Raw genomic sequence first — 19,313 nt, forward strand, 5'->3', positions numbered from 1 at the left:
GTACAAATACACCCCTCTACAAATACACCCCCCGTACAAATACACCCCTCTACAAATACACCCCCGTACAAATACACCCCCCATATCTCCACATAAAGAAATGATTTGCTGTAATGTTCCTGTCAGTAATTTGCTCTTCCAATTGCAGGGTCTATGAGCTAGCTGTTGGCGTTCATTTGTTGTAGAGACTGTTAGCACTGGATACAAATCTCTGAAATACAAGTACAGACTGAGCTGAATGTTTTCTCCTCCTCTCTTTTACCGATGTGTCTCCCAGGTGCTAGCCACACTGGATGTGCTTTTGACTAATAATTTAACTACAATCCAGGAAAGGTTCGTCATTCACAACATCTTGAAAGAGGGAAAAGAAATGGCAGCTTCTGACTTTGAGAGGTGGGTATTGCAGTCATTGATGAGACTATCGGTTTTTTAACTGGCGATTATCTACAAGTAGACTGCGCAAGTATTGGAAAAGTTACAGAGAAGAGCTACATGAATGTTCCCAGGTGTTAAGAAAACGAGCTATGAGGAAAGGCTAAAAACCTCCGTCTCTACAGGCTAAGGAGGAGGCAGTTAAAGGGACCTGGTTGAAATATAGAAAACATTCAATGGCTTCGATAAGATAAATCCTGGGTATTACTTTAAAATAAAGCAGGTTCACAGGACCAGAAGTTATGATTCTAATCTACTGAAAAATAAATCAGGCACTAGGAGGAATTTCTTCAAACAAAGAGTGATGTGTCTAGGGAAACCAGGCAGACAGGATAGTACAGATACAGTATCTTGGGGCATTCAAAACAATATTGGATGCCCTTTCAAAATGGAATTGGATAAATACTTGAAAAGGGCAATGGGGAAAGAGCAGGGGGGAGTGGGACTAATTGGATAGCTCTTTCAAAGATGGGCCAAATGACTTCCTTCCGTGCTGTAAGATTCTATGATACGCTGGGCTGGGAGAGTTAGGGTACCAGAGGAATGGGCTGCAATAGACAGGGTCATCTTTGGTAGCCCTTGATTCCTCCCTACTCAATTATTCTCTCCATTTTTGAGTGGAGTAAATGTTGCATGCAATTCAAAAATAGATGCATTTTTTCCCCTCCCTAATTGTACAGAATATAAGCAGGTCTCTCTCTATTGGGGTTTTCTCCCATTTCTAGACTGGGCAGATTGATATGTTCTGCAAGTACCCAGGACCTGATTCCCTACAAACAGAACCTTCAAGTGCTTGATATTATCAAGAAACAACTGTTGAACTGCATTAGTGATCAGATCTTTGTTCCTAATGAACTGGTGAGTTAGCTTTATACAACTACCATTCTCTGAACAGTACTGTGGAAGATTTGCAAGGATGCCTTGGGTTGATTCTGCAAGTTTTATTTCGAATTCCTCCATGGCTTTGCCCCTCCCAACTCCGTAACCTCCCCCCAGCCCTCCAAGATCTCTGCGCCCCTCCAATTCTGGCCTCTTGTCCATCCCCAGTTTTAATCGCTCCGCCATTGGCGGCCGTGCCTTCAGCTGCCTGGGCCCTAAGCTCTGGAATTCCCTCCCTAAACCTCTCTGCCTCTCTACCTCTCTCTCCTCCTTTAAGACGCTCCTTAAAACCTACCTCTTTGATCAAGCTTTTGGTCACCTGTCCTAATATCTCCTTATGTGGCAAAATTTGTTTGATAATGCTCCTGCGAAGCGCCTTGGGACATTTTACTATGTTAAAAGCGCTATATAAATGCAAATTGTTGTTTTCTCTGTGGCAAAGTGCTGTACCTCCCCACCTTAGGTAATCTAGTCTCCCAGCTGAGAACTCTGAGTTACCCCCAGCCAAGCACAGCCATGCCAAGGAATCTTAATGCATTTTTCCCATAAACACCATATAAACAAAATATATATTGGCTCCATAAAAAATATGAATGAGATTTCCTGTAGAGTTGCTCCTGCTAAGTCAGCTGGTAAAGTGGAGCTGTATTTAAGACCATAAAGCCTAATGGCTACAAATCCTGAAGTTATTTGGAGGTTAACTTTGCTTGGTGAGAGAAGTTTCTGCATAGGAACAGGAGGAGGCCATTCAGCCCCTCGAGCCTGTTCCACCATTCAATTCGAGCATGGCTGACCTGTATCTTAACTCCATTTTCCTGCCTTTGCTCCATATCCCCTTAATACCCTTACCTAACAAAAATTTATCAATCTCAGTTTTGAAATTTCCAATTGACCCCCAGCCTCAACAGCTTTTTGGGGGAGAGAGTTCCAGATTTCCACTACCCTTTGTGTGAAGAAGTGCTTCCTGACATCACCCCTGAACGGCCTAGCTCTAATTTTAAGGTTATGCCCACTTGTTCTGGACTCCCCCCCACCAGAGGAAACAGTTTCTCTCTATCTACTCTATCAAATCTTTTAATCATCTTAAACACCTCAATTAGATCACCCCTTAATCTTTGATACTCAAGGGAATACAAGCCTAGTCTGGATCATAGATTATTAAATGCTTGTAAATGTCCAATTCCAGGTCAGAAGATACCAGCATGAAATAACTATTTTCCCCCCACCCCTTTCTTATAATTTTGACACTCTGAAGTACGTTACCTCAATTAGTGGCATCTGAAACATGATGGACGCACACCAGACACGAGATGTTTATTATATACTGGCAATTTTCATCATTGGTCTGTCAAAATCCTGGAACTCCCCACCTAAACAGCATTATGGGGAAATTGAATCAGGCCATGGTCCACCTACCCCCTTTTCCCCCGTTTGTTTTTCCAGCTAATACAGTGGCTGGCCTCGAGCCTGTTGCTCGCCCCCCCTCCCCCCCTCCCCCCCTCGTTCATCCAATTTCAGGCTGCCAGATTGCCATTGTTTCCTCCAACCCCCTCATCATTGGGTCTTACACCTCCACTTTGTGACCCATGACCCCAAGACCCATGACCCCTGTGTCCCCAGGCCCCACAACCTCCCAACTCACTTGTACACCTCCTCCTCCCTGAGACCTCGCCTCCCAGCCACTGCTCTTAGTGATGACTGAGCCACAACTGAATTGTTAAGGAATAAGAATTCTTTAGAAGTACTTAAACTGATTATACCGTCCAAATATGTCGTACTAACTGATTAAGGGCCTTAGCAAACTAAGAGCCTCTCTTTTTTAGCTCAAATATTACACATGGTTTCAGTTTACTAATTTACCCATCACATCAGTGCAGGTGGTAAAATAAACGCCCTGTGGGAGCACCATTGTTTAAAGTGATTATACTTTGTAAATATATAATATTCACTCTTTAAGTGCCTTAGAAAAATGAGAGCCTTTATTTTTCCCTCACTCATATATTGAAGAGGCTTTTAGTTTTGTTAACTTTCACGTCAGTGCGGGTGTCACAACGAGACCGGGGGGGGTCTAACTACGTGGTCACAAGGATCGCAAAACAGCGTCTCCTCTGATTCACCATGAGTCACACTGCTGGTGATAGACTAAAAGTCTTGTGAATAGTGAACACTTCCTGTAAACACTTTCCCTGTCACACATTTCCCATCGTGCTTTATTGTAAAACAGCGTTGGTGCCTCCGCTAATGTCGCTGTTGTCCCTTTTCTTTGAACGCAGCTGACAGAGTTTTTGGTCAGAACAACCAGCGTAACCGACCAAGGAGTCTTGATAACTGATGAATTAGCTAGTATGGCTGGGCTACTTCCAATCCTTGGGTTATCCTTTATAAAACAGCTTCATTCTGCACAAATACAAGCAATCCTCCCAGAGCTCAGTACAGTGAATTTCTCTCCTGTCCAGGTAAAGTGCGTCACTTTTCATTCGATACACTTCAGTACTGTCGTTGTCAGACCCAGGTATATTTTGACAATTGTGTTTTTAACAATACTTGCTGATGCTCTCAGATCTGTACCTGGGGGAGGGAAGAGATAGGGGTAGGAGAAGGTGAGATGGAGACAGGAATTGTGGGGAAGGGGCCAAGAGCGAAGAGAATGTTTGATTGGCAATAAAATATTGGAGTGTCAATGAGTTGGGGGAGCTTGGCCAGCAACTTCAAAATGCTGGTACGTCACCTGACAGCCCTTTTGACTGTGATAGTTTGAGCAAGATAGACTTAATAGCAATACTTACTGTAGACGTGACTTTTTTTTAAAAGAGCAAATCAAACTATTGGGAAACTCATTAGATTTGTTAACAACACTGAAAGGTTTACTTTAGTTAAACACTCTGGTGGGATCTTATTACCAGCGAATGCGGTGATGATGAGATTCCTTTCGCACGAAAGCAGCATCTGGCTCCTGGATCTCGCCCTTGTTGGGTAAGAGCACCGTAGGCTGGTCTAAAAGGCTGGTCAGAAGCTCATGTGGGGCATAAGAGTGGCAGTGATCCGGTGAGATAGACCACTGCCCAGAATGGTTTCTGGTCCCCGGCTGTGGTCAATGGAAAATCCACCCTTAAGTGACCAAAACCATTTTGAAATAAACTTCACTACCGTTACAAAGGAACGTGGGTGGTCAGTTTAGACCAGTTCAGACTGATTTGATGCAAGTCTCCTTTTTTTATTGGCTGTAAGGCCCTGTGGGATTCAACAGTTCCATCACAACTCCAATCAAATGACGTCTTAGAATGTTTCTGTATTAATATTTATAACATTTATTTCAGGCAAGGGAAATAATTGACAAGATACTTCAAGATGTGTCTGTAAGTAGTGCATGGATTTGAATTAATTTGGCAGGCACTATGCGTATCAGTTTGGGGATTAGATTTGATCCATTCCTTTTCTCTTTGTTACTCCGTAGATTACGGAGGAGTTGCTGAGCGGCCTGGGGTCGGCAGTGATTGGACTCAGCCCATCGATCCTGCAAGTCATTCCAACAGGTCTACTCGTTCATGCCTTACCCAGCATGGCAGAGTATGAAAGTGAACTGAGTCCTGTTCAGAAGCAGGTCATTGTAAATAAGCTGTGGGTTGGTACCGGAAGATTCTCTTCCACCCTTTTATCTCTCTTCCTCGCTCTCATTTTAATGCCATCTATCTCTGTGTCAGGTGGCTCGGTGGGCGGCACTCTCACCTCTGAGTCAGAAGGTCATTGGTTCAAGTCCCACTCCAGAGACTTGAGCACAAAACCCAGGCTGACACTTTCCAGTGCTGTACTGAGGGAGTACCGCACTGTCGGAGGTGCCGTCTTTTGGATGAGATGTTAAACTGAGGCCCCGTCTGTCCTCTCAGACGGATGTAAAAGATCCTACGGCACTATTTCAAAGAAGAGCAGGGGAGTTCTCCCCTGTGTCCTTGTTAATATTTATCCCTCAGCCAAAATCACTAAAACAACAGATTATCTGGTCATTATCATATGCTATTTATGGGACCTTGCTGCGCGCAAATTGGCTGCCTTGTTTCTTACATTACAACAGTAACTAAACTTTAAAAGTACTTCATTGGCTGCAAAGTGCCTTCGAAATTCCTGAGGTCATGAAAGGCGCTATATAAATGCTGTATATTCTCCTTCAACTTGGATTGTCCAATCCCAAACTCAGTCTTCAGCTATTTATCAAATTTCAATCCATGACAGAAGAGATTTAATTCTAAAGGGAAGTGAGTAACCAAACCAACCCAGTTGACCGTGCTGAGTTAGCTGATGTCAGGACTTTTGAACCATTCTGACTTCGAGACAAGGGTGCTTCCACTGAGCCAAAGTTAACACTTTTAAGAGAGGAAAAGAGAAAACTGGAGGGGAAATGCTTTTTTTAAGATAAGGAGCAACTCCATAGGATCATAAACATGTAGGTACAAGAGTTAATGAAACGAGATAAGATATATAGGGAACTGTGGGTATTAATCATTGTCTTTGCGAATTCAATCCTCCTTCTGGATTTGAACTTTCTGTGCATTAGAAGACAATGATTTTGACCACGCATTAATCACACTGGGGAATTAACATTTAAAAGTAATTTAAATATTTGATCACATTATCAGCCAGCGTTAGTTGATAAATGCGTGCCAGAGCAAAGGAGTTTACGTCTGGATAGTCCCTGAATAATAGATAAGTCTGTAGATTGTAAAGAGATTGGGAAGTGTGAAGTTTCATTAAAGAAGGATATTTGAAGCCGGTAGAGGTGAGTGATTGGTTAGAGTATTCTGACACCTTACCTGGATCTGGCCCAAGAACAAGTTTGAGTTTAACCACAGTAACCTGAGCCATTCATTTGTCAGAGTTCGGAAACAGTGGACTGTTTGGTCAGTAACCTGACCCCAGAAATCAGTCTCCTAAATCCTAAATAATTATATTTTATAGTGTAGTGGAGTGTATTTTGTAGTGTATTTTATAGTGTAGTAAACAGTGAGGAGGATAGTAATAGACTTCAAGAGGACATAGACAGGCTGGTGGAATGGGCGGACACATGGTAGTTGAAATTTAACGCAGAGAAGTGTGAAGTGATATATTTTGGTGGGAAGAATGAGGAGAGGCAATATAAACTAAAGGGTACAATTCTAAAGAGGGCGCAGGAACAGAGAGATCTGGGGGTATATGTGCACAAATTGTTGAAGGTGGCAGGGCAGGTTGAGAAAGCGGTTAAAAAAGCATACAGGATCCTGGGCTTTATAAATAGAGGCATAGAGTACAAAAACAAGGAAGTTATGTTGAACCTTTGTAAAACACTGGTTTGGCCACAGCTGGAGTATTGTGTCCAATTCTAAACACCACTCTTTAGGAAGGATGTGAAGGCCTTAGAGAGGGTGCAGAAAAGATTTACTAGAATGGTTCCAGGGATAAAGGACTTCAGTTACGTGGATAGACTGGAGAAGCTGGGGTTGTTCTCCTTGGAACAGAGAAGGTTGAGAGGAGATTTGATCGAGGTGTTCAAAATCATGAAGGGTCTAGACAGAGTAGATAGAGAGAAACTGTTCCCATTGGTGAAAGGTCAAGAACCAGTGGACATAGATTTAAGGTGATTGGCAAAAGAACCAAAGGTGACATGAGGAAAAACTTTTTCGCACAGCGAGTGTTTAGGATCTGGAATGCACTGCCTGAGGGGGTGGTGGAGGCAGATTCAATCATGGCCTTCAAATAGGAACTGGAGGAGTACTTGAAGGCAAAACATTTGCAGGTCTATGGGGATATAGGGTGGGGGAGTGGGACTAGCTGGATTGCTCTTGCAGAGAGCCGGCAGGGCTCGACGGGCCAAATGGCCTCCTTCTGTGCTGTAACTATTCTATGATTCTATGAATTATTTCAGATTTGCTGTTATTTGCCCTCAAATAATTGTTTGGTTCAGAATGTTATTCTGTTCTCCCATCCCACCCTCCAATTATTACCCTTCCTATCCTGAAGGTGCTGATTCTAGGGATAGGAGGGTGAACTCACCAATGCTGCACTCCCAGAAGAGGCTTGACGAGAGCGAAGGTCAGAGATGGGCTCGAGGACTATACAGCCAGAACTTCAACCCATCCTCCCATCAAGTATAATTCCCCACTGGGCGTGTAGGAGGTTTGTCAGCTCTGGCTCAGTGGGTACCACTCTTGCCTCTGAGTCAGAAGGTTGAGGGTTCAAGTCCCACTCCAGAGACTTGAGCACAAAATCCAGGCTAACACTCTGAGGGAGTGCCGTACTGTTGGAGTTGCCGTCTTTTGGATGAGATGTTAAACCGAGGCCCTGTCTTCCCCCTCAGCTGGATGTAAACAATCCCACAGCCATATTCGAAGAAGAGCAGGGGAGTTGGCCTGGCCAATATTTATCCCTCAACCAACAACATTATCTGGTCATTATCTCGTTGCTGTTTGTAGGAGCTTGCTGTGCACAAATTGGCTGCTGTGTTTCCTACATTACAACAGTGACTACACTTCAAAAAGTACGTCATTTGCTGTAAAGCAGTTTGGGATGTCCTGAAGTCGTGAAAGGCGCTATAGAAATGCAATTTCTTTCTTTCTTCTTTACCTCATGGTTCCACAGGTGCCAGCCATCTGCTAACACCTCACCTGAGTACCAGCTGTACGTGTACGAGCCTAGGCAATGATTGCTGGCAGGATATTTTATCATGGGAGAAACTACACAGCCGAGCCCATTATTATGTGACGTCCACATGGGGCAGATCACTGGTTAGCAATCGGGAGCTGGAACCCTACATATTTCCACTTCCAATCCCAGTGATACTGAGGCCAATTGATGCCCCTCTTTCACTGACCCGACTGAGATCAGCTAAAATGAACCAGAGAGAGACCCTCCCTCCGGGTGATCTCACTGTTGGTGCAGAATGCCAAACTGATGCCAAGTTAGACTGCAGCTATACTGCATGTTTTGTGCGGCTGCGATGCCAAAACCATTTTGTGGGGTGTTGCAGCACGCACTATATAACTGCCGTGTATCTGATCAGTTTGCTAATGTCGCATTAAACCCAGAGGCGTATATTTTAGAAGGGTATAAAATAGACAAAATGTATTTTTATTCTTAAAGCAATGCATCTCTGTTTGCCATATCACTTCCATGTTTTATTTTGCTAGGAATCTGACAATGTGAAGTGGCTCAAAGATTTAGATTCTCTTATTAAGGACATTCCTCTACTATCTTTGAGGTCAAAGGTGAACATGCTGTTATCCAACACCACAGACACAACACAAATGAAATGGTCTGTGCAACAGGTAATATTTTCAATCTGACCAACGCTTGTGACTAACTCTTTCTAAGGTCCTGTATTAAAGTATAAACGAGGGGCTCCCCCGCTAGCTCAGCTAGTTAGGGCAGGAAGTACCTGACCCACTCCTGATTCCTGTCTGGAAGCCCGGCTGGAGGTGTACGCATGTGCATCCTGGTTACGGACAAGATTGGATTTGGCCTGTGATGCTGCCTGCTGTCAAATAGGATAAACTGTCACTTGGAAAGGCATGGTTTAATCAGGGATAGTCAGCATGGATTTGTTCAGGGAAGATCACGTCTTACAAATCTGATTCAATTCTTTGAGGAAGTGACAAGGATGATTGATGAGGGTAGTGCAGTGGATGTTGTCCACATGGATTTTAGTAAGGCACTTGACAAGGTCCCACATGGCAGACTGGCCAGAAAGGTAAAAACCCATGGGATACAGGGAAATGTGGCAAATTGGATCCAAAATTGGCTCAGTAACAGGAAACAAAGGGTAAAAGTCGATGGGTGTCTTTGCGAATAGAAATCCGTTTCCAGTGGAGTGCCATAGGGCTCAGTATTGGGTCCCTTGCTGTTTGTGGTATATATTAATGATTTGGACTTGAATGTAGGGGGCATGATTGGCAAATTTGCTGACGACTCAAAAATTGGCCGTGTAGTTGATAGTGAAGAGGATAGCTGTAGACTCCAAGAAGATATCAATGAGCTGGTGGAGTGGGCGGAAAAGTGGCAAATGGAGTTCAACCCGGAGAAGTGTGAGGTAATGCACTTAGGGAGGGCAAACAGTAAAACGGAATACGCAGTATACGGAAATATATTGAGAGGGGTAAAGGAAGTGAGAGATCTTGGAGTGCATGTGCACAGGTCCCTGAAGGTGGCAGTACAGGTAGATAAGGTTGTGAAGAAGGCATACGGAATGCTCTCCGTTATTAGCCGAGGTATAGAATACAAAAGCAGGGATGTAATGATGGAACTGTATAAAACGCTGGTAAGGCCACAGCTGGAGTATTGCGCGCACTTCTGGTCACCACATTACAGGAAGGACGTAATTGCTCTGGAGAGAGTGCAGAGAAGATTTACAAGAATGTTGCCAGGACATGAAAATTGCAGCTACGATAGGCTGGGATTGTTTTCCTTGGAGCAGAGGAGGCTAATGGGAGACTTGATTGAGGTGTACAAAATTATGAGAGGCCCAGATAGAGTAGACAGGAAGTACCTGTTTCCCCTAGCGGAGAGTTCAAGAACTAGAGGACATAGATTTAAACTGATTGGCGGAAGGATTAGAGGGGACATGAGGAAAAACTTTGTTACCCAGAGGGTGGTGGGTGTATGGAATTCGCTGCCCGAATTGGTGGTAGAGGCAGGGACCCTCAACTCTTTTAAAAAGTACCTGGACCTGCACCTAAAGTGCTGTAAGCTGCAGGGCTACGGACCGGGTGCTGGAAGGTGGGATTAGAATGGGCACCTGGTTGTTCTTCGAGCCGGCGTGGACACGATGGGCCGAATGGCCCCCTTCTGTGCTGTATCTTTTCTATGGTTCTATTTGGGCTCACTCATGAAGAGTGGCCATTTGGGGGAAGTCCTAGATGGTGGCAGATGACTTCTGCACCATACCCAACAAGAGTTATGCTTTAGGAGGGGATAAAGTTTGCGATTTTTAAAATAAAAGCCTAAGTTTGTGTTTAAAAGGGGTGTGCATGGAAACTAAGAGATGTTATGGCCGTGTCACTTGATGCTTCAGGAGATTTCTTCCCTTCTTACAGGCACAGATGCTCTTTAGGAAAGTTTTAGAAGCAAATAACCACAACATGACTGAAGATCTCTTTAGGTAAGTTGCTTTGAGTTTTTCTTTTCCAGCAATGGAACCGTACGATACACTGAGCCTCGGAGCCTGTTACCCATCTGTCACGGTGTCGTAGCACCACGTCTGAGCCCAGCGAGTGACAGTCATTGGCTGTTCTGCTGCATCAATCGCAGCTAAGTCTGATCCTGATGTCCACACTCTTCAACAAGCGTCACTTTGTGACCTCCTCCAGCCCTCCGAGATCTCTGAGCTCTTCCAATTCGTGCCTCTTGCCCATCCCTGATTTTAATTGCTCCGCTATTGGCGGTCGTGCCTTCAGCTGGCTAGGCCCTAAGTCCTGGAATTCCCTCCCTAAACCTCTCCACCTCTCTCTCTCCTCATTTAAGACTCTCCTTAAAACCTACCTCTTTGACCAAGCTTTTGGTCACCTGTCCTAATATCTCCTTATGTGGCTCAGTGTCAAATTTTATTTGATAATCGCTCCAGTGAAGCGCCTTGAGATATTTTTACTACGTTACAGGTGCTATATACATGCAGGTTGTTGTTGTTGTTGTTGCATGGCGGCCGTGAGCGGGGATAGTAACGTAGAAAAATTTACGGCACAGAAGGAGGCCATTCGGCCCATCGTGTCTGTGCTGGTTGAAAAAGAGCTACCCAGCCTAACTTTCTGTATCCTTCCAGATCACGGCACTTCAAGCTATGGATCTTAGTTGTTATGTAAGCAAACCAGCTCAGTGGGTTCAGATGGTCAAAGTAGGAGGTCAGAATTCTGCCAGGAAACCCTTGAGAACGTGGATATTTGCTACGGTCGGTCATGTGGAGGAAGATAAATTTAAGTCCGTCCGTGCTGTTGACTGCACCTCCGGCTGGAGAGTCAGTTGTTGTTTTCGTATCTTCACTCTCTTCCCTTGGAGAACAGAGTGAATTGTGGAAGGATTCACAGACTGATTCGCAGTCTGACGGGCTGTGAACGCTCCTTCCATGGCTGTAACCATCTTTATACCAGCCGATAGGATGGGAGGATTTTATGGGCTCCCACAACCCATATGATGAGGGGGAGGGAACGTCACCCACACCCACCGGACACGAATATCCCGCTGGATGTCAACCCAGAATTCAAAGCCGGAGCTCCGGTCCCCACTTGCCGGGATTATCCGGAGCGGGGGGTTTGAACTCTACACCGTTCTGACTCAGAGGCAGGAATGCTACCACCGAGCCAGAGGCTCACTCTGGAGAGTCAGTGACAAGGAGTCACCAATTTAAAGTGGTCATTAACAGAGCGAAGAGAGAGTTTAGTAGAAATTTCTTTACACGGAGGGTTTTTGAAACATAGAATGTTCCTGAGAGGGCAGATGGGGCCTCAGTTTAACGTCTCATCCGAAAGACGGCACCTCCGTCAGTGCAGCACTCCCTCAGCACTGCACTGGGAGTGTCAGCCTGGATTATGCGCTCAAGTCTTCGGAGTGGGGCTTGAACCCCTGACCTTCTGACTCAGAGGCGAGAGTGCCATGGCTGACACACTTGTGATGCTCTTCATTCATCACCAAAAGTAGTTCCCAGCGCTGCCTCCACCGGCAACCAGCGCTGCCTCCAGCGGCAACCAGCGCTGCCTCCACCGTCAACCAGCGCTGCCTCCACCGGCAACCAGCGCTGCCTCCAGCGGCAACCAGCGCTGCCTCCACCGGCAACCAGCGCTGCCTCCAGCGGCAACCAGCGCTGCCTCCACCGTCAACCAGCGCTGCCTCCACCGTCAACCAGCGCTGCCTCCACCGTCAACCAGCGCTGCCTCCACCGGCAACCAGCGCTGCCTCCACCGGTACTTCACCCTGGTGTTATGCAGCTCAAATTTCCCTCACAAGACACAACCTACAACTGGATTACATTTTACTAAAATCGTAGTGCAGAAACCAGGGTGTAAATACTTGATGTTAATTGGATGCGACCCTACAGTTTACAATGCTGGTTTCATGCGTAAACTTTTTAATCATTTGTAGAGACTGATGACTTTTATTTATTTTAACACCTTGTACATGCTTTTAGTTCTCTTGGATTTGTGGCACGTGGTGTGGATTGCCTGACTCTGAAACATCTAGTGACGCCCAATACCTTCCTGAAACTCCTACGATTCTTCCAGGATTTGCCGATCGATCTGCAGGTGCCTCTGGTAAGTTCAGGTGCCTTCTGCTTACCTCACAGGCCTGTCACTCAATCAGCTCGCTGTCTGACATAACTGCTGCTGGTATCTCTGTCGTTCCTTCCAGTCAGTTTTCTTTTTTATTTTTGCCGCACTCATCTAACTCCCTTACTGGCTCAGTCATCCCAAAATGTTATTTTCCGAAAGAAATCTATCCAATTTGCCTTTGAATGAATCAATACTAACTGCTTCCACCGTCTCCCCAGGGAGCCCGTTCCCGAGGGAATCAAACCTGCGTTGACCTGGTTTATATGACAAGGGGGAGGGGGTTCGGGAGTGGGGGTGGGGGGGGAAGAGGGAAAGGGAGGATTTTTTATTTCAGCGATCGTGGCACACACGGGAAATTCCACAACCCCAGCCTGTCATTTGCTGACAATTCATTTTAATTTTAATGGTCTGTAAATCTCAGGCTGGGACTGCAGAATTTCCCAGTGCACTAAAATGGAAAATCTGGGCCAGAGACATTACCTTTGGGTTATCACCATTCAGACAGTTTCACTTTAACAATAAAAAAATTGCATGCCCCCTTGTGATTCTTATGTTTATATTGTTTTTGGGATCCCCAATGTTCCAACATCGATTAATAAAGGCAAAATAACTAGATTAATAATGGTCGAAAACAACTTTACATTCAGGCAATATTCAAAGGCTCACCTTCTGCTTACAATCTCCATCTTCTAGACTGACCAACAATGTGACTCTTACTGGTTGTACTTAATTAAAGTATTGAAGGAACATCGATAAATTCTCAAATTGATATATCAGTACCTCTCGTCCCAGCCCGCCAACATCATCAGATTAAAAAGATACAAAAGGATGTTATGGTGTTCACATTTGTCAAGTCTCATTTATTTAAAGTGAGACTCATTCAATTTGGTTTAAAAATGTCACTTATTTCAATGTAACTCCCTCTTTAAATAGATTTGAGATTAGTCTTACTCTTTATTTTATTGTAAAACTCACGCCTAACAGTTCTGCTAATGTGCAGGTATTGGCTAGAGACCAGTACCTGCCTACAGCCACGCAAAGTTTTCAGTGATGAGTTATACTGCCAGCTCATATTGCTCGCTCTTGTTAGGTAGAGCAGGCTTACACATAGCCCCAGAGCTCTGAACAACAACAACTTGCATTTATATAGCGCCTTTAACATAGTGAAACATCCCAAGGCGCTTCACAGGAGCGATTATCAAACAAAATTTGACACCGAGCCACATAAGACGAGGTTAGGACAGGTGAGGGTCAAAGAGGTAGACTTTAAGGAGCGTCTTAAAGGTGGAGAGAGAGGCAAAGAGGTTTACGGAGTGAATTCCAGAGCTTAGGGCCGAGGCAGCTAAAGGCACGGCCGCCAATGGTGGAGCGATTAAAATCAGGGATGCGCAAGAGGCCAGAATTGGAGGAGCACAGAGATCTCGGAGGGTTGTAGGGCTGGAGGAGGTTACAGAGATAGGGAGGGGCGAGGCCATAGAGGGATTTGAAAACAAGGATGAGAATTTTAAAATCGAGGCATTGCTGGACTGAGAGCCAATGTAGGTCAGCGAGCACAGGGGTGATGGGTGAACGGGACTTGGTGCGAGTTAGGATACGGGCAGCAGAGTTTTGGATGAGCTCAAGTTTATGGAGGGTGGAAGATGGGAGGCCGGTCAGGAGAGCATTGGAATAGTTGGGTCTGGAGCTAACAAAGGCACGGATGAGGGTTTCAGCAGCAGTTGGGCTGAGGCAGGGGCGGAGACGGGCGATATTACGGAACATTAGCGTAGGGCCAATGGAAGTCATTTCTTTGCCAACACTGATTAATAATGGGGTGAAAAATGTTTGCTTTGAACTGATTGCAGTTATTCTGTGACAGATCAATGACATCAATCATTAGTGATACACTGAGGTGACAACAGTATAACTTTGCCATTAAAGCTAATTATATTTACTCTGGGACTGAATTTCAAGAGAAGAAAACTTATTTTTTATCATCAAAAAAGAGTTTTATTAAAAGATAAAATCATCACTAATAAATTCAATAAGGAATTCAGGAGAAACTTCTTTACCCAGAGAGTGGTGAGAATGTGGAACTCGCTACCACAAGGAGTGGTTGAGGCGAACAGTATAGATGCATTTGAGGGGAAGCTAGATAAACACATGAGGGAGAAAGGAATAGAAGGATATGCTGATAAGGTTAGAGGAAGTAGGGTGAAAGGAGACTCATGTGGAGCATAAACACTGACATAGATCAGATGGGCCGAATGGCCTGTTTCTATGCTGTAAATACTGTGTAATTTCGTATTTCTTGGAAAAAAATACAAATGAATCAGCAGTAGCCATATGAGGGTGAACGGGTTTGAACAATATCTGGAGACACAGTGACCGTCTAGTCAGTGTAAGGTGTTCAATGCCAACAACTGAAGAACTTGCTTGAGGGATGCAGCCAAAGTGTGGCTGCTCTACCATGGGGTGATAGATCATGGGCTCAGGATCACGCCCCAAGCTCCCATCCTGAGGCACCGCAGAGGAGGGGAGAATAAATCACCGGGATGGTTACTCAGCACTGATAGATCGATGGGCAGCGCCTTGGGCGGTCAGAGTTCAGCACATGGCCCCGGGAAGGTGGGAGGAGGACAGAATTCCAATCACCAAGTGGAATAAAACCAACCCGCTTGTCATCTCAAACCCCCCCAAAAAAAAACTGAGTTAGAAAAACAATCGCTGAATCAAATTGATTTTCAGTCAGGCTGAAGGGAAGAGTCAGATTTGAACCTGATTGTTCCTCCAGTCCTTTGTATCCCACCTATCCCGGCAAATTCCAGCTCACGGTAACCTTACTGCACCACCCATCCTGTCTCAGGGTGCAAATATTAAGTGTGAACATCATTGGCCTTGTTTACAGTGCACCTTATCATGTCACTTAGAAACTCCCCAAAGCAATTGACACAACAAATAACTTTGAAGTTCGGCGAATTTTACACTAATGGAGTTGAACCAGAGGCCTCTTTAAGCAAACATGAAAAACATTGTCAGTTTTTAAAAAAAATAAATATATTAAAAGAAATGTCTTAACGTTTAAAGCAAAACCGTGCCCTTATTTTCACAGAGAAATTGTATTTTGGAATCAGCGAACAGCTTTGTCCTTTCTACGGAGACGGTGCAGAGAATGCGGCCTCAACTGCTGTTCGACCTCCAGTAAGTATCAGCTCGCAGTCCTCTGGGGACGGTAGGAAGTGAGGTTACGTATTTGTAACAGAAAATAGTTATTAAGATTTTTTTTTTTGTAGGCTAGGGAAAATTAGAAGATTTTCCATCGACATGACACAGAGTTTGCTGCGAATCCTGGTCGAAAATCCAATTCCTTTCTTAAAGATTCCAAGTTCAAAGCAGAGTCTGATGGTGGACTGGATTGTACAAGTACTGGTAAGATGTGAGCTCTTTCACCGTTGGTGAGCGATCGCTAGCTGTTTCCCTATTCATCCATTTCGAACTTGCTACAACAACAACAACAACAACAACAACAACGTGCGTTTATATAGAGCCTTTAACGTAGTAAAACCTCCCAAGGCGCTTCATAGGAGAGTAATCAAACAAAATTTGACACCGAGCCCCATAAGGACCAATAGGACAAGTGACCAAAAGCTTGGTCAAAGAGGTAGGTTTTAAGGAGCGGAGAACTTTGTGCCCCTTCCATTGGCACTAGGCTCATCCAGAGAGTGGACTTCTGTGCCACAGCTGCCCTCGGACCATGCACATGACCTGGGACAGGAAATACCAGTGGCAGCATTGCTCCTGTCCAGCACTGAGTCAAGAATATCTACCCTCTAATGTTCTCTTTGCTGCCAATGAAAATTCAATCCAAGCCCCTTAAAGAAGAAAGACTTGCATTTATATAGCGCCTTTCCCGACCTCAGAATGTCCCAAAGCGTTTTGCAGCCAATTAAGTACTTTTTGAAGTGTAATCACTGTTGTAATGTAAGAAGCACGGCAGCCATTTTACGCACAGCAAGGTCCCACAAACAGCAATGTGATAATGACTGGACAGTCTGTTTTTAGTGATGTTGGTTGGGGGATAAATATTGGCCCAGGACTTGGAGAACTTCCCTGCTTTTCTTCGAAATAGCGCCGTAGGAACATCCACCTGAGAGGGCAGACGGGGCCTCAGTTTAACATCTTATCCGAAAGACGGCACCTCCGACAGTGCAGCACTCCCTCAGTACTGCAGTGGAGTGTCAGCCTGGATTTTGCACTCAAGCCTCTAGAGTAGGACATGAACCCACGACCCTCTGACTCAGTGCTGCCACTGAGCCACGGCTGACACTTTAATAACCAATAGCTGCACATCACAGGTCACAGAAATAAGAGGGAAAAAAATAATTTCTGTGTTAGGAAGTTGACTTTTGTGAATTGGATTATATTTTTGGACAACCCATTGGGTGGTAACCACAAATATTCTAGCTTACCCTTCCTAGCTGAACTTGTGACTAATCCCTCTATAGGGTCCGTTTTTCCACAGCACCATCTCCAGACCAAGCTCAGAATTCCCAAGGGAATTCCCAAGGGAATTCTTGATATGGATCTACGCAGGAGACTCGAGGTAGTATTGCAGTGAAGGTGAACAAGGCAGAGACAAGTTACTCCCACATTCACCAAACATGCATTTGAATTTTAAACGGATTAAATCCACAAATGGTCTCAAATATTTCTGACTGTCCGATTGACCCAAAGATTTTGAGATGAATTAACATTCTTATAATAAATTAAACTTAAAAAATAATGCTTGTGTAAATTTTCAATCAGCCTGATCATTTTCAGATACCGTATACACCTTTCTCTTTTTTTTCTTTTAATATTCAGAATTTATACGGCAGAGGTTTCTCCAAAGCGGATTTTGATTTACTGGGATCTGCACTAGCTTTTGTTGCTGATGAAATATTTATGGAGATCTCCCATGTAGAGTTGAAGGCAAACCTCTTGCAAATTAAAGATTACTGTTTTGACAGACAAAAGAAATTTCTACTGGGAGACATGTTAACGAAAAGCACCATGTTTGGGTAGGTAACGCCACAGAGCTGGCAGTTTCCTGTTTCAATGAGATAAGGTTGGTCACGTTAAATGTACCACCTAAAGGTGGGATAAAAAAGGATGCGTATAATGGCACCACAAGTCCCGGCCAGAATACAGATGATTGTGTAACTCCCCCGTCAATCACTGCTGCAAGTGACTGGGATTGATTTTACACACATAATTTGTATTCTGTAACTATCCTCCACTCACTGCATTTTGCTGGAGAAATAATCCTGCTTTTATCGGGAGCCTTTGCTGTAGTTTTGGTCATGAGTTCTGTTTGCTGTAGTTCATAGAGACTCTGTTTAAATAGACTTTGTTTGCTGTAAAATAGACTGTTTCCTATAAAATAGACTCTGCTGTAAAACAGACTGTTTGCTGTGCGTCCTGCCGTAAGTCCCGCCCCCCACCTCCAACTCATTGAGTCACAGTGGTGTCAATACACACTTAGGATAAAAAATTAAGATGTTAAGAATCTTTATTTTAGCAGGTATGCCAAGTTGTTTCAGTAAATGTCCAGTGCAGCAGTCAACTAAGCTTCAACTTTGCTTGTATTCCGCTGAGTCTAAGAGATTGAGATATGATCTGATTGAAGTGTTTAAAATATTAAAAGGATTCAAAAGGGTAGATACAGAGAAATTATTTCCTCTGATGGGGGAATCAAGAACGAGAAGACATAATCTTGAAATTAGGGCTGGGCCATTCAGGAGTGAAATTAGAAAGCACTTTTTCTCAGCTTTCAAGACTGAGATTGATAGATTTTTGTTGGGTAAGGGTATCAAGGGATATGGAGCAAAGGCAGGTAAATGCAGTTGAGGTGCAGATCAACCATGATCTAATTGAATGGCAGAACATACTCAAGGGACTGAATGGCCTACTCCTGTTCCTATGTTCCCTATCTCCTGAAAGTGTTGATTCAGTATTGGGGTATGATTCTATGAGTGTCAATTGCCTTCCAATACCTTGTCCAAGTGACCACTATTGATGTGTAAGGCTTGACATTGAGAGTTGACCGGCCATCCAAACTATGGCATACAATAGAGCTGAGCCCAATCTAGTCCTCACCCGACACCCACAAATACACACTTCCAGCAGGGTTCACTGTACACTGATTAGGAACAGGAGCCCTGACTTTTTTTTTTATTCGTTCACGGGATGTGGGCGTCGCTGGCAAGGCCGGCATTTATTGCCCATCCCTAATTGCCCTCGAGAAGGTGGTGGTGAGCCGCCTTCTTGAACCGCTGCAGTCCGTGTGGTGACGGTTCTCCCACAGTGCTGTTAGGAAGGCAGTTCCAGGATTTTGACCCAGCGACAATGAAGGAACGGCGATATATTTCCAAGTCGGGATGGTGTGTGACTTGGAGGGGAACGTGCAGGTGGTGTTGTTCCCATGCGCCTGATTTTCCCCTTCTTAACCGAGGGGCACTACGGCCAATTTAACGCCTCTGCCTCCAACTGACGGAGATCAGTTAATTCCGCACAGACCTAGGGTTAAACCTGGGACCTTCTTGATTGATATGGCTTAGCTATTCACTGAGCCATTTAGAAAGACCCCACATATTGTTCTACACAGGTGTATAGTACAGTGCGTGTAATATTTAACTGGCTGATCTCCTGCGGCATTGCACACAGGGACTAAAGACCAGGCGTAGTCTTCAGGTAAAGTGTAGT

General features: G+C 44.6%; 1 protein-coding gene across 1 annotated transcript in view; it reads left to right on the plus strand.

Moving 5' to 3' along the window:
• Positions 1-370: 370 nt before the first annotated feature.
• The window catches only part of LOC137301574 (stereocilin-like), a 35,672-nt gene continuing 16,729 nt past the window's right edge, over positions 371-19,313 (plus strand). Inside the window, exons 1-11 of the mRNA XM_067971128.1 lie at positions 371-393; positions 1,158-1,290; positions 3,585-3,767; positions 4,629-4,667; positions 4,766-4,933; positions 8,466-8,603; positions 10,368-10,432; positions 12,449-12,572; positions 15,682-15,770; positions 15,863-15,998; positions 17,433-17,629. Coding sequence (XP_067827229.1) covers positions 371-393; positions 1,158-1,290; positions 3,585-3,767; positions 4,629-4,667; positions 4,766-4,933; positions 8,466-8,603; positions 10,368-10,432; positions 12,449-12,572; positions 15,682-15,770; positions 15,863-15,998; positions 17,433-17,629 — 1,295 coding nt within the window. The remainder of the gene's footprint in view (positions 394-1,157; positions 1,291-3,584; positions 3,768-4,628; positions 4,668-4,765; positions 4,934-8,465; positions 8,604-10,367; positions 10,433-12,448; positions 12,573-15,681; positions 15,771-15,862; positions 15,999-17,432; positions 17,630-19,313) is intronic.

Source organism: Heptranchias perlo, chromosome 34 (assembly GCF_035084215.1).
Source record: "Heptranchias perlo isolate sHepPer1 chromosome 34, sHepPer1.hap1, whole genome shotgun sequence".
Taxonomy (NCBI): Eukaryota; Metazoa; Chordata; class Chondrichthyes; order Hexanchiformes; family Hexanchidae; genus Heptranchias; species Heptranchias perlo.